This window comes from Pagrus major, chromosome 20, assembly GCF_040436345.1.
Source record: "Pagrus major chromosome 20, Pma_NU_1.0".
NCBI lineage: Eukaryota > Metazoa > Chordata > Actinopteri > Spariformes > Sparidae > Pagrus > Pagrus major.
In genome coordinates this window covers 26,904,963-26,918,319 of record NC_133234.1, presented here as the reverse complement: position 1 = coordinate 26,918,319, position 13,357 = coordinate 26,904,963, and the positions used below count along the sequence as shown (strand labels likewise).

The following is a 13,357-nucleotide window of genomic DNA, read 5'->3' as shown; positions in this document are numbered from 1 at the left end:
AGCTTCTTTGTGATTTGTTCAGTGCTTATGTTAGTTTCCCAACCCGTCCTTCAGGTTTTGCTTTCTGATGAAACGTAACAAAAGCCGTTTTTGGAATATTGTATTTGCTGACATCCACGTTTGCTCGCTAACAGTCTTCTTCCCCCGTCTTTGTTGGGACGATGTTGGTTCTTGGTGCTTTATCTCCACCTACGGCGGAATAACGTCAAACGAGAGGCAGGATGTAAACTGTGTCACCTGAATGTTCATGTGCATCCAAGATAAAAACAAATCTGCTCATAAAAACATGTCTCCATAGCGCTACTTGTTTCCTGTATATAGTATGTTACTTGCTTGGCAGCGAATGAGAAAGTTCAGCTGTTTGTCCAACAATGATGAATATTTTCTTTAACTCCAGACGTCTGGAAGTGTTTTTTTTAGTGAGTCGACCTTCTGAAACAAGAGAAACTAGCATGAAGTCAGCAGAACTACATGAAAACTGGAGCTGTAACTTCCCTTTGTGTTATTTAGGTTGCACCTGCACAGAGAGCTGGCCGTGAGTTTGGAGGGAAAGGATGTCAGAGCAGAGAAACGACCTCCTGTTACAGATGTTGATCTCCACGAGGTCATCTGTCAACCAGAACCACCTGCAGCTGAACGACTGCACCGTATACGAACAGCTTTAACGAGCTATTTAGAGCTCAAAACGTCCTGAAATGTGTTGACAAAACCTGACGCAAGTGAACATTCAGCTGTCTCAGTATTATTCATATGGCTGTTTTCTGATCTGCATCCTCTAGTTAACGAGATAATCCTTCATATTTCAGCCACGGTTGATTTGGTGACACCTGTGGTTTGTCCATCTGATTCAGTCTCTTCGAAACCACCGGCTGGTTCACCAAACAACACAAACACACATCACATCACACATCGTTAGAAAGTTTAGATTCTCCTGATTCTACTCATGCAAACCACTTCAAGTTAAAACCACTTCAATTAACTAACAAACTAGCACATACAAAGTTTTGCAAACTCACTAATAAAGTGCCTGCGTGTTTCCGTAGTGCTTCATGTCCACTAGATCCATTTCAGTAACGTACTTAGATAAAACACAGTATTCGTCATTAAATGGGGACACAGAGACAAACACAGCAGCAGACACCATCATCCCTCTACACCGGAGATCCTGAGATGGCAGCTGTTTGATTGACAGCTCATTTAAGTGGATATGAGCATCTATGCCCGCCCTAGAGCCTACAACAGCCAATGACTGATCGTGAAAACAAAAGACCCACTCTCTGTTCTTCCTCCTCCACTAACATGCCAGCCTCTATATGCCTGACGCATCAATGAGATTTCAAATCCAGTAATATATAGTTTATATCATTTTTTAAAGCCATAAACTTGGAGATGATGCAACTTTATGTAGTTTTATGCAGGAATTACATGAACAAAGTTGGTGTAAATAAGAAAATAAAGAACTTGATGAGTTGTTGCTCCTGTTCTTCTCAGGCAGGGTCATCTGAGGTCACAAGTGGCATTTTTTCCACAAGGCGTCTGAATATTTCCTCAGAAAAACATGTTAAGTGTTCATTTTCAGTGATTTAGTTATTAAATGTGAACTCGGACCGTGTCAGACTATATGATGTGGACTCATTGTGTTTTCCAGCTACGAGGGGCAGTAACAGCTCATCTGCAGGATTATTTTTGCATTAAAAAAATATTCAGTGTGTTCAAACTCCCATAGATTAATGACAGAAGCACTTACGGAGATTCAGACAGCTTGTGAAAAAACATTTAAAATGTCTGTACTCCAAATGGTTCAACAACAGCTTTGAATTGACTTTGCTGGGACAGAGGTTTATGATATTTTCACATACATTTCCAGGAATAAGAGCAGATTAATGACAGCAGGACACAGTAGCAGAGCACTAACCTGCAGTAAATCATAAAAGAGTTCTGCTGTTTAAAGAAGGTGATTCAGTGTTTGAGTCTTACAAAGATGGCGGCTCGTCTCCACAGGACCTCAGGACCACCGTGGATGTGAGACTGGAGCTGTTTGGAGGCTTCAGGGGACGACAGGGATCGGGACGATAAATAAATCTGCCTTGTTTCTCTCAGCTGATTCCTCCCAGATGTTACAGTCTGCAGGTCTGCAGGGTGGAGGCTTCCCGGGGGGCTGCAGGAGGACTCTGACTTGGAGAAGAAATGTGACCCAGATGGTCTAAAGTTCCAGTTTTAGTTAGTTTTCACTGAAACGCTGCTGCTGGTCTCTCTTCCAGCCAGCAGACACACTATTTTCACACTTAACTTCAATTTAATAATTTCTATAATGTTAAAGAAATGTTTAGCACACCAGAGTCTCCAGTACCGAGACTACCCAGCTGGATAACACCCAGGCAGAGTAAACAGAGTAATGTAGTTGATGCTGTTCAATGGAGACAAAACAACCTCTCCATATGGCACAACACGGGAGGGCCAACTCCTCAGGTCCAGACTCTGCTGTCCACCCACATCAGGAGGAGACAAACCATTCCTCTGAGGACAACAATGTAAACATGTTGTCCAGAGAAGACAGACGGTTTGAAAGAGGAGTAAAAGACTCCATCTATGTCAAACTGGAACGACCGTCTCTGAAAAGAGGAGGAGGACTAAGACATCACTGATCACCCACCTACTGTACTGAGTTCTCTCCCCAGACAGCTTAACAACCACTCACACCTGGACTCACCTGGACTCACCTGGCCTCACCTGGACTCACCTGGACTCACCTGGACTCACCTGGCCTTAGAAACCCACATGAAGGCCAGTTGGACCAACGACCCACAAGTGGCCCTAACGACTCTGAAACTCAGAGCTCACACGTGTCCTTAACGACTCTGTAAGGACACTCCCACACTCTGTAAGGACACTCCCACACTATGTAAGGACACTCCCACACCCTGTGAGGACACTGCCACACTGTCAGGACACTCCCACACTCCGTAAGGACACTCCCACACGGAGTTTAAAGCCTGCAGCTCCTCCAGTTAGTCAGAACTGAAGAAGCCTCTTGGACGAGAGGTGAAACGTCCTCAACAAACTGAAACAATTCAAGACATTTTCCAGCTGTATCTGTGGCGACAAACAGGTATTTAAAGTCAAAACCCTTAAAGTCTGAACCCTTACAGAGTGTTTTTTGTGCCTAAACCCGACCAGAGAATTAGTTCATTAATGTCACAACATTAATAAATGTGTAATGCCAACATTTATTCTGCCGACAGGATTGTGAATTCACTGATCACAGTCGAGTTCCCTTTGAAATGTCTGATGTTGGAGTGAGCGTGTTTTAACTAGTTTCCACTTTTTGTTTCATCTCAGTATCTTCTACTTTTGAGATGAGAAAGATAAAGTGTTCCGACCCGGAAGAAATCTGGACTAAATTCACGTAAAAAACATTTAAATTCTTCCTTTAAAAAAATCCATGTACTGAAATACACGTCTGCTTCTTAAACCTCCACAAGGATCGTGATGAAGTGTCGTCAGCAGTGTTTTCCACCTCCATCAGTTCCAGGCAGAGATTTACAGAGTGTGTTGGTGACAGAGAGCCGGCTGAAGGGAGGAAAGAGTTAAAACTTTTCTTGTTAGTCTGGTAGGAGGAGGTATGGAGGAGGGGAGGCGTGGGGGAGAGCAGTCCCCCCTGTTTTTTCTATTGATAGCCATATTCCCCCATTTATTCCTGCAGGCTGGACGATGCAGAGTGACGACCTGCAGAGCCTCCGCTCCGAGGAGGACAATATGACTTCTGCTTGACTTCAGCTCACGGAGAGTGGAGAGCTGCACGACTCCACTGTAAGTGTTTTTATTTCTCATTTTCCAGGACACAGTGCAGGTGTCTGAGGCCATAGCGAGGTATGAGGTGAGGATATTTAAGAGTGTTTGTATGAAGGAGTGTGACAGTAAAGACGGGTTAATGCTTTTAAAGAGTCAGTCAGTTTGGCTTCTGTTAACAGTAATAAATGCACAGAATCAATGTTTTCCAGATTTCATGCAAAAACCTAATTTTCACAGCGATGGAGGGAAGGTTTGAATGATTCATTTTAGTGAATAATGTTCAGATTTAATGTCAACCTGCGAAAAAACTTTACATCCATGTGCAGAAAAGCTGTGCAGGTGTAGAAACATTTGACTGAATAACTTCATATCAACGGTGACGTTACAGCAGAACAGAGAAAAACTGTGAGATTGAACTTTAACACACATTTAAGTTGTCAGGACGTATTTTGTTCACAGTCAGGATACGTTCTCAGATCTGTTTCTGGATTCCCTCTTCTTTACAGACTCAACACAGTCCAAACTGCAGGCTTGAAATGATGACGAGTCATTAAAAATATGAAAAGATTGAAAGATCAGAGTCTCGAAACAATGGACACAAATATCAGTATCAGTATTAGTGACTTGTGAAGGACTTTAACGTAAAAATTAAAGTGGCTCATTACTTTTAATTTTAATTCATTATTTTAATTGTGACCAGACTAGTTAAGGTGGAATCATTGTGCAGTGCAGCTCTCACTCAAACTCACTTCTTCTGTAAAAATGAAGACTTTTCTTTTTATTCACGACATCATTAAACCTAATTTAGTTTTTTACTTTGAATCAGTTTTCATGTAGCAGTGTAGCTCTACGCTGGTATCAGAGGGTGTCCTGTTAACAGTCTTATAGCTTAATCACAGGAACTCATCTGCTCCTGCTGAGTTATCATTCATGTAGGTTATAATAACTTCATTTTCATGATGCAGACAGTATCTACACTGTAAAAACTAAAAATTTGAATAAATTAGATTAATTACTGCCCAGCTCCAACTGCACATCAACTTGTTTTGGTTCATAGTTTTTGCTAAAAAATGTTAAGGCTATAAAACAACAACTACAATATTGTCGTGATGTCAAAATCAAGGTATTTGGTCACAATGTTATGATATTTGATTTGTGTCCCAGTCCGAGTGTGTATGAAGATGATTTTATTTTAGAGATATAGATCGTGTTTCACAATATAGCCTAGAAATATGAGCATCTTATTTTCAGGTCATATCTTCCAGCCCTAGTTAGTAACTTATTTGTTTTAATGGTTCTCATCTGTGTGTCACTGACCGTCCTTTCCAGGCCACTGCAGCTCTGATTCATCTTTTCACTGTGATGTTCACTCCTTATTTTCCTGTTTTCAGGTAGCTGTTAAGTGATTGGCTGACCGCTGACATCACAACCAAGATGGCCCACCTCTTCCTCGCCAGTAAGATCACCATGCCGGACGACCTCCACAACAAAGGCGGTGTCAGGATCCCCAGGAGTGCCGTGAGGACGCCGACATCGATCTCTGCTGAGAAGCTGAGCCGGGACAAGCCCAGGAAGGATCAGAGCGTCGTCGTGACAACGCGCGTCCCGCATGTCAACGTGGTTCAGCTGACGGCGGCCACCGGCGGCACTGAGATGTCCTGCTACCGCTGCACAGTGCCGTTCGGCGTGGTGGTCCTCATCGCCGGCATCGTGGTCACGGCGGTGGCGTACACTTTCAACTCCCATGGGTCCACCATCTCTGTGCTGGGACTGGTGCTGCTGTCTGCTGGACTGGGCCTGCTGGGCTCCAGCGTCGTCTGCTGGAGGGTCCGACTGAGGAAGAAGAAGGACAAACGGAGGGAGAGCCAGACCGCCCTCATGGCCAGCCAGGGATACTGCGTGGCCTGATCACCACTGCAGGGGAGAGGTCCTGAGTGGAGGTCAGGTTTAAGCTCTTTTTATCACAAAGATCACACTGGTGGTGCAGACGATTAACTTCAGAGCGACAGTGAACCTGAACGCACCATGCAAAGTTTACCAGGAATGGAATGAACTCTGCACAGCGGGAAGAGATGGAGCTCGTACTTGCTGTAGGATCTCGTCCATCAGAGGCGATGGTGACTCTGCAGACACGTTAAAGGCTTTAAAGAGGCCGAGATCGTCACAGTAAAAGACAGCGGAGGATTCAGCAGCAGAAAATAATTGATTGTCGAGTCTTTAAACTCGATACTAGAAGTGCTGGACAGAGGACTCTTATAAAGATTCAACTCTGAGACGATGAGTTTAACAATCGATTGTTCAGTAACAGTTTTAATAACTTGTCATTCATGAAGCCAAACGCAGCTTCTAAAATTTGCCCTTTTTCTCTATTATACATTGTTTGGACTGTTGGTTGGACAAAATGACATCACCTTGTGTAGTTTTCTACAGCGCCCCCTGAGGGTCACATGGTAGAAAAAATAAAACACTGACAGAGAGTTAAAGGAGCATTGTTCTCTTTCCTTTAATTGTTAAAGTACAAGTTATGTCAAAATACAACCCCTAGAATGTAACTCACACACACAGAGACTTTTGTGCCTTTGTGAGTCTCGTCCAATCAACAGCAGGTGGTGCGTGCCGGTGATAATGAAAAGATAAATCAGCCAGAATGTAACTGTGCCGCCATAAGAAACGGCTCCGATTACCATGCGAGTTCTTGATTTAAACAGCAGATTTAATCAAATTCAAATTGTTGAAAGATGTTAAACTGAGTTGTCGCCCTGTAAAGCTCATCTATGATGTACAGTATCTGTAACTAAGTGCTGCCAATAAGCTATAAATGACATGTAAAAAGGTGCAATATGTCAGAATTTTAGTTGAAAACATTCAAAATATAACTAAAAACAGCAGAACGTGAACAAATGTGGATTGTGTTGCAGCGATATCTACTGACGTTAGCATGCTAACCAGCTGCTCCAAAGCTCCTGTGCTGGCAGTGAACACTCTTCCGGTGCTCTGAGCTCCCAGCCAGTCCGGACCGCTAACTGCACAGCTAACTCGTTAACAGCAGCCACACTTGCAGCTGGTGACATGCTGCCCCCTTAGTGTCCGGAGTGTGAATCACACAGCTGACCAATTCTTACATATTGCACCTTTAACGAGGTACTCTATTGTTGATGTTTCTCTTTCTTGGACAAAATACAGTGTGAGCCCCATTTTGGATCTCAGTGCAACATATGTTACTCTGATCGGTCACATAGCAGGTGGAAATAATGGATTCAAATGTTCTGCTGCAGCCAAAAGTTGAATCTTTCTGGGTGTGAAGACAAAACATTGCTGATTCGGTCCAGTCACAGGAACAAAGTGTTGGCAGTTTACGTTCACACAAATCTCATAGACATACAATTGTGTGAGCTGACGGTGGTGGAGTAAGACAAGGTAACCAAGCCAGAGACCACTGTTCTAGACTGTGCTTCAACATTTGTAAGCATGAAACCACTGGATATTTCTAAAGATCATGTTTTGGCTTAAAATACCTGGTTCTGTCACCACAAACACAGTTGGATATTGTCCTGACATCTCATTAAAAATAACCAGTGGTTTAACACATAAAAATGTTGAAACGCTGCCTGGAACAGTGGTCTCTCGCTCGGCAGTGGTCTCTCGCTCGGCAGCTGTGTCTCTGTCACCTGTAGTTTGCAGAAACTTGCGGTGCCATCATTTATTCTAGAGACTGAGTTGTCTGACTATCAAGTGAAAAGATGATGTTTTGAGTTGTAGGACTGAATCATGGAGTAACGTTCGTTGACCGAGCTCACACATGGGGCTTCACTCTGATGTGCATGACACCTTGTATATTTAAACTAGTGCACTACGATCCGACGTGATGAAAAATAACCAAATGTTCTGTATCGCACCGTATTAAAGAGTCCACATGATGTTTGACTGAGGCTCGATCTGACGCTGACTCACTTTCTTTCACCGTATTAATTCTGTGTCAATATGAGTGAAACCTATTAGTTCTATTAAACTCAAAGTGCCAACCGCAGACTTAACGACTTCTTTTTTAATTTGCTCACTGAGGACTTTGTATCCAGAGCAGGTTGAGGAGAGACTGGAAAGTTATAGCGGTTATATTTAGTCGTGTTTATGTTGCCTAGCATCCCACAGACACACGACCAGATAATAAACCGGGGGGAGGACGGGGCTTTACGTCATCTGGAGAAGGAGGTTGTGGTGACGGGTAACGGTTACAACGCGTTGTCACTTCTGCAGTGCTAACTTTATCTCCACTGCAGTGAAGCATCCTGGGAATGTGGGGGGAGGGAGGAGGGGGGTGAGGGTGAGAGACATAACCAGAGCGTGGAGAGAAAGTGAGAGAGAGGGGATGCAGTGTTGCATCACCTCAGTGGATCTTCAGACACTTCGGAGGAGGTGAAGTCCCTCTCTGAGCGTGACGGAGCTGCGAAGATGAAAATAGAAGCAGTGAAGTGGAAAAAACATGAGAACCTCACAGGAAGTGAACATTCAGCATGATTAGATCAGATCAATCTGTCGGAGCTCTGCTGACCAAATTGGTGGAACATTTACTCAAATACTGTGTTGAAGTACAATTTCAGACCGTGAACAGGACGTCTACAGTTGCTAGCAGCTCTGTGGGCTGTACTGAGACACTTAATGCTAACATCAGCATGCTAACATGCTCCTGATGACAACCAGCACAGTCGTTGCCACTTTACGTTGCCACTTTATGATATGACATTTAATAAAATGTTGCCACTTTACGTTTCTGCAAACCGGACACGTTCAAAATGTCATATCATCTTGACATTCTCATCATGTTCCTCATTACATGTGTATGAGCTGACTTTCATGTCAGAAGGTGGAGGGAATGGTGCCGAGGTTACAGTGTTTAACAGGCGTGAAACCACTGGATATTTTTAAGAGACGCTGATGAGATGTTGGGACATTTCCCAGCCGCTGTAGTGGCAACAAAACCAGATATTTTTCATCCTTCAGATAGGTGAGAAAGATTTCAAGCCAGAGACCGCTGTTTGAGACAGTGTTTTAACATGCAAGCGTGAAATCACTATGTTTTTAATCAGTCGTCAGGACATTTTCCAGCTGTGTTAGTCGTAACAAACCAGTCATCTTTATCCCTCAGCTAGGCGAGACACAGAGCATGAAACCACTGATTTTTAACAAGAGTTCAGGACACTTTCCAGCCATATTTACAACAGAACAAATGATATTTTTTACCCTTCATCTGGGCGGGAAGTATTTCAAGCCAGAGACCGCTGTGCAATTTAACATTTAAGAGCTTGAACAACAGTGTTATCATGAAATCTCCAGCTGTGTTTGTGGCAACTATGATCTTTTCCTAATCGCAATCAGGTGGTTTTTGTGCCTAAACCAAACTGGACCTTCAGTACAGAGTTGAGACAAGATGAAAATGTAACATGAAGAAATGCAGTGTCATATTCATGGTTTGTAGAAACACATTGCCAGTGTTTGTGTTGGTGACTGACTCGTGTTTAATTTGAGTTTGGCTAAATGCTAATATCTAATAAGCAGTAAACAAAACGCAGCTGAGGCTGATGGGATGTTATCAGTTATTTGGTTATAAACCAAAAGGATTTGACACATTAAAATGTTGAAACTAAAGTTTTGGTTTATTTATTGTCTGGTAATGATACGCATATGATATTTCTGGCAACCTATCCAATAAGATATTTCACAAAACATGGCTGTCCATCTACTGGTTGTCGACATATTTCAGTCTGGACCAAAGAGATGGACTCTGTAATATTTGCCTGATTAATGTCAAACTGAACTATCGCTGAGATGCATTTGAGAGCAGATTGAACCGATTCTTTCTGAGGCAGCTTTGTATCGCCTCAGGCTGTGTGAGGAGGGTTCAGAGGGGAAATCCCGACCCTCCCTTCCCTTCCTGTAACACAGTGACCAGCCGAGTGACCAGAGGTGCAACACAGTGGCAGTGTCACCCCTCCTCCCCCTTAAAAACACACCCCACACTCCGAGCCAGAAAGAGCCTGGCACGCAAAGAGACAGGGAATCGGCATGATTAAAAGGGATCAGCCAGAGAACAGGAAGGTGTTTTATGTTCCTACACACCCTTTACCCAAACTTTGAAATAATTCCCCTGCAGGCGTGTGATTGTTCTGCCATCAGACGAGCTTCAAGGTCAGCCGAGTCGAGCCGAGGCTCGAGAGAACCGGGTTCCAGGTTTTGAGTGTTTTTAAAAAGGTGTGGTGTTGGTCATTTTTTTTGTTAAGTTGTAAATTGGGTCTTTTCCATCAGTTTCACTTGGAATCAGTTTATCTTTTGAGCTCAGTTTCAAGATGGCTGCCAACATGGTATCAGGTAATAATAACAGAAATCTGTTAATCTGCAGGGGAACATCCTGTGTGTCAGAGGTTGTTCTCATTAACTTCCTCTTTTAAAAACGACATCATCGCGGCCGTGTCCTGCAGTCCACTGTAACGTCGACTGCGTGTTCTTAAAGCGGCTGGTTCGGGTCGTTTTCAACATTTTAAAAGTCTCCAGCTACTTCAGTTGTTCAGGAGGAGAAATGCTACGACTGAGTTTACACAGTTTCTCTTTCGCTGGTCAGGATCAATAAAAAGGATCAAAATCCAGTTCAATGAAGTTGTGAACAGTTTTGAATTATTTAGTTGGTGGACAAATAAAAAAGCAGCAGATAGTCCAGGTTTTCCGGAAGAATAGGTCAGCTGGGGTTTTCCAACATTTGCCTCACTGGAGATCTGCAATGACTCAAGACACACAAGAGAAAATACTTCAAAAAAATACTTCCTGTCAGGGGCAAAGTCCTCCATCTGACTGAAGCTGCTGTCTCCTCAGACAGACTTCCTGGACTCCAAGTGGGAGAGAAAATCTATAAACAATCTTCTAGATGTCCAAAATCTCCGACCAATAAACAGACTTCCTCCCGAGTCAGTTTGGGAGGAAGAGTGGATATTGCTTTTCCAACCATAGGACGGATATGAAGATTTAACCTCTGCAGCCTCGTAACCTCCACAGTTCAGAATCATTTCCAGCCCTCACAGCTTCAGGGAACAGCCGAGCTCGTCTTATTCAACAGGAGAACTGAAACACATACAGAAAAACAAACGACCCTGAAGAACCGCTGGCTCAACACAATGAGCGCATTGGACGTATTGCACACAGGCCGGGTCTCTAATCAGAGTTTAGTAAAACTGGGTAAATGAGTAAATCCAGATTTAGATTCAAGTAGAGCTCTGTAGCACCGTTCAAAATTATTCTATTGTGAAGAATTTACAGGAAATCTAGATTTTAATGAATTAGTAGAGCTGCTAGTTTAAAAGTCTTCTGCTCAACACCAGAGCTCTGTAGTTAAAGACACGCCTTGAGGCAGGCAGCCTGGCTGTCCTCGAGTAAATCTGACAGTCGGTCCAATCTTCCCGTTCAGCTCCAGAACTGACTGAACTGGTATCTGGAGTTCAGCAGCATCATAAAACTCATCTGGTTTCAGTCTGTCCTTCATTTTATTCCACTAACTTGATTATTTTGCTCAGTTCATGTAAAAAAAGACAGCCGTGTTTTAAACCTCCTCCTGTGTTAGTTTAAAGTTAATACTTCGATCCAGCCGGAGTGAAAAACTATTTTGTCCATTAAACATGTGACTTTAATGTGAAGAGCTGAAGACATCAGGTGTGTGGAGCGATGACACTGTAACCTTCCTCTCAATAATACGTGAAACTAACAAAAAGTTCTCATCAGATTCCAGTTTTAGCACCGACTCTGCAGCAGGAAGCTGTAACGAGCTGCTCTGCCTCCCAGCAGCTCTGACAGCCTCATCGACATCCAGCCTCGTTACTGATTCACCCACCTGTCGGTCTGTCGGCTGGCAGGTAATAAAGCCTCACCTCTGCAGGTACCAGGACTCCCTCTGCTCGCTCTGTGACTCTAATGAGCTCAGTCTGTGTTTGCAGCTGAAACCATTAGAACAGAACCAGCTTGAGAAATGTACGAGTGTTTCTGCAGCCAATTACTGATCGATGTGACGCCACAGAAGAAAACTAATACTCAGCTGCTCAAAGACTCGTCACAGAGACGTTCTGCTGCTCTTCAGTTATGACTCCAACTCGCCTCCACAATGTGTCTGTTTGGTTTCGCTGATTTCTTCCCTCCACATCTCCACTGATGTTTCTTCTTTTCCACGTCTCGTGAGGATGAAACTTCTCACTAATGGGACCCATTCGCTTCGGCTTAAGTATTTAGCGTGATATCATTTCTGTATGTCGCAACTTTACGTTTCTTAAGGTTCAATTTTCCATTTATATTCTGTGATGACGGTGCTCGTGGTCTGGTTAGGTTAAGGCACAAGGATTTCTTTTAGCACATGGTTTTCAAATACATTTGGAATTTATGTTTTCTTGGTTGTTTTTCTGTTTTAAATCAAGTCTCCAGCTGCTTCAGCTGTTTAGCAGAACGCTGCAACTCTGTTTTACTGTGAAGCTCCAGAGATGTTCACAGGCTCACCTGACTTTCCATGACTGAACTTTTTGATTTTGGGTGAATGGTTCCTTTTAATTATGTATGTATAAAATAAAAAGAAGAATTAAACAGAATCTAACAACATTTCACTCATTGACACGCTCAGAGAGTTTTTTGCAGAAGTTTTGGATGCAGGTTCTGGTTCAGTGTGTTGTCTGCGGGACGGGGCGGCTCCAGTCGGTCTGTGGTGGGAAAGATCCTGCGATAGACGCTGGTTTCAGCCCCTGAAGGAGGCCGACGACCAACAGGGCCAACAATGGCACAGAGGCCCTGAAAGGCCCCATTAACCAGGGAGAGGCACTTCCTTTCATCCGTCAGAAATCCATTTTTTCCCCTCAAACTTTTCTCTGCATCTGTTTCTTTCATTCGCTGAGGTGCCGATGGATTTAAAGGCTTATTGAAATAATAGGGAGTGCATGCAGCTCCCAGTCCGCGGTGGGTGCTGTGACGGACAGGAGGGGCGTGCTCAGCGGTGCCGCCTCAACACAGGAAGTTCACATTGTGTTTCAGAAGAATGGCAGCCTCAGTTTGATTGCCATCGTGGCCCGCTGTCGTTCTTCCAGTCAGGTTGTGATAAGAAGACTGAAGGCTGTTCATGAGAGCCTCAATGCTCAGAGGTGACTCCACTTCCTTCAAACAACACAATGCTCTGCATCAGGGCCCGAACTGTTCGCCCTGCAGGGTCACCACGGAGGGACGCAATCACACCTACACTTCAGTCTGCTGAAATATCTCTATCGACCACTATCATGACTGTTCACAAACAGGTGTTGTACCAGACCTTCAGTGTCAGGAGGTTAATGAAGTGAAACTGTCAGAGTTTGGTTCAGTTAAGGCACAAAAACTACTTGGTCTATGTCAGCTACGTGACTTTAGTTACTCTGCGTACTTGAATTAAGTTTGGGGCAGTACAGGTAGGAAGTACTTATTTAAAATATATTTACTTGAAATCCCAAATTAGAACATATTTCTTCTCTTTACTCTGCTCTAAAGTGTCCTTAATGAAATGAAATGTGTATAAAGATGT

At 43.5% G+C, this 13,357-nt stretch overlaps 1 protein-coding gene across 1 annotated transcript; it reads left to right on the top strand.

The window, feature by feature from the left end:
• The first annotated feature begins 5,226 nt into the window (after positions 1–5,226).
• Positions 5,227–5,700, top strand: LOC141015082 (transmembrane protein 100-like). The gene has a single exon (XM_073488992.1). The coding sequence runs from the start codon at positions 5,227–5,229 to the stop codon at positions 5,698–5,700; it is 474 nt and encodes a 157-aa protein (XP_073345093.1).
• Positions 5,701–13,357: the final 7,657 nt, after the last annotated feature.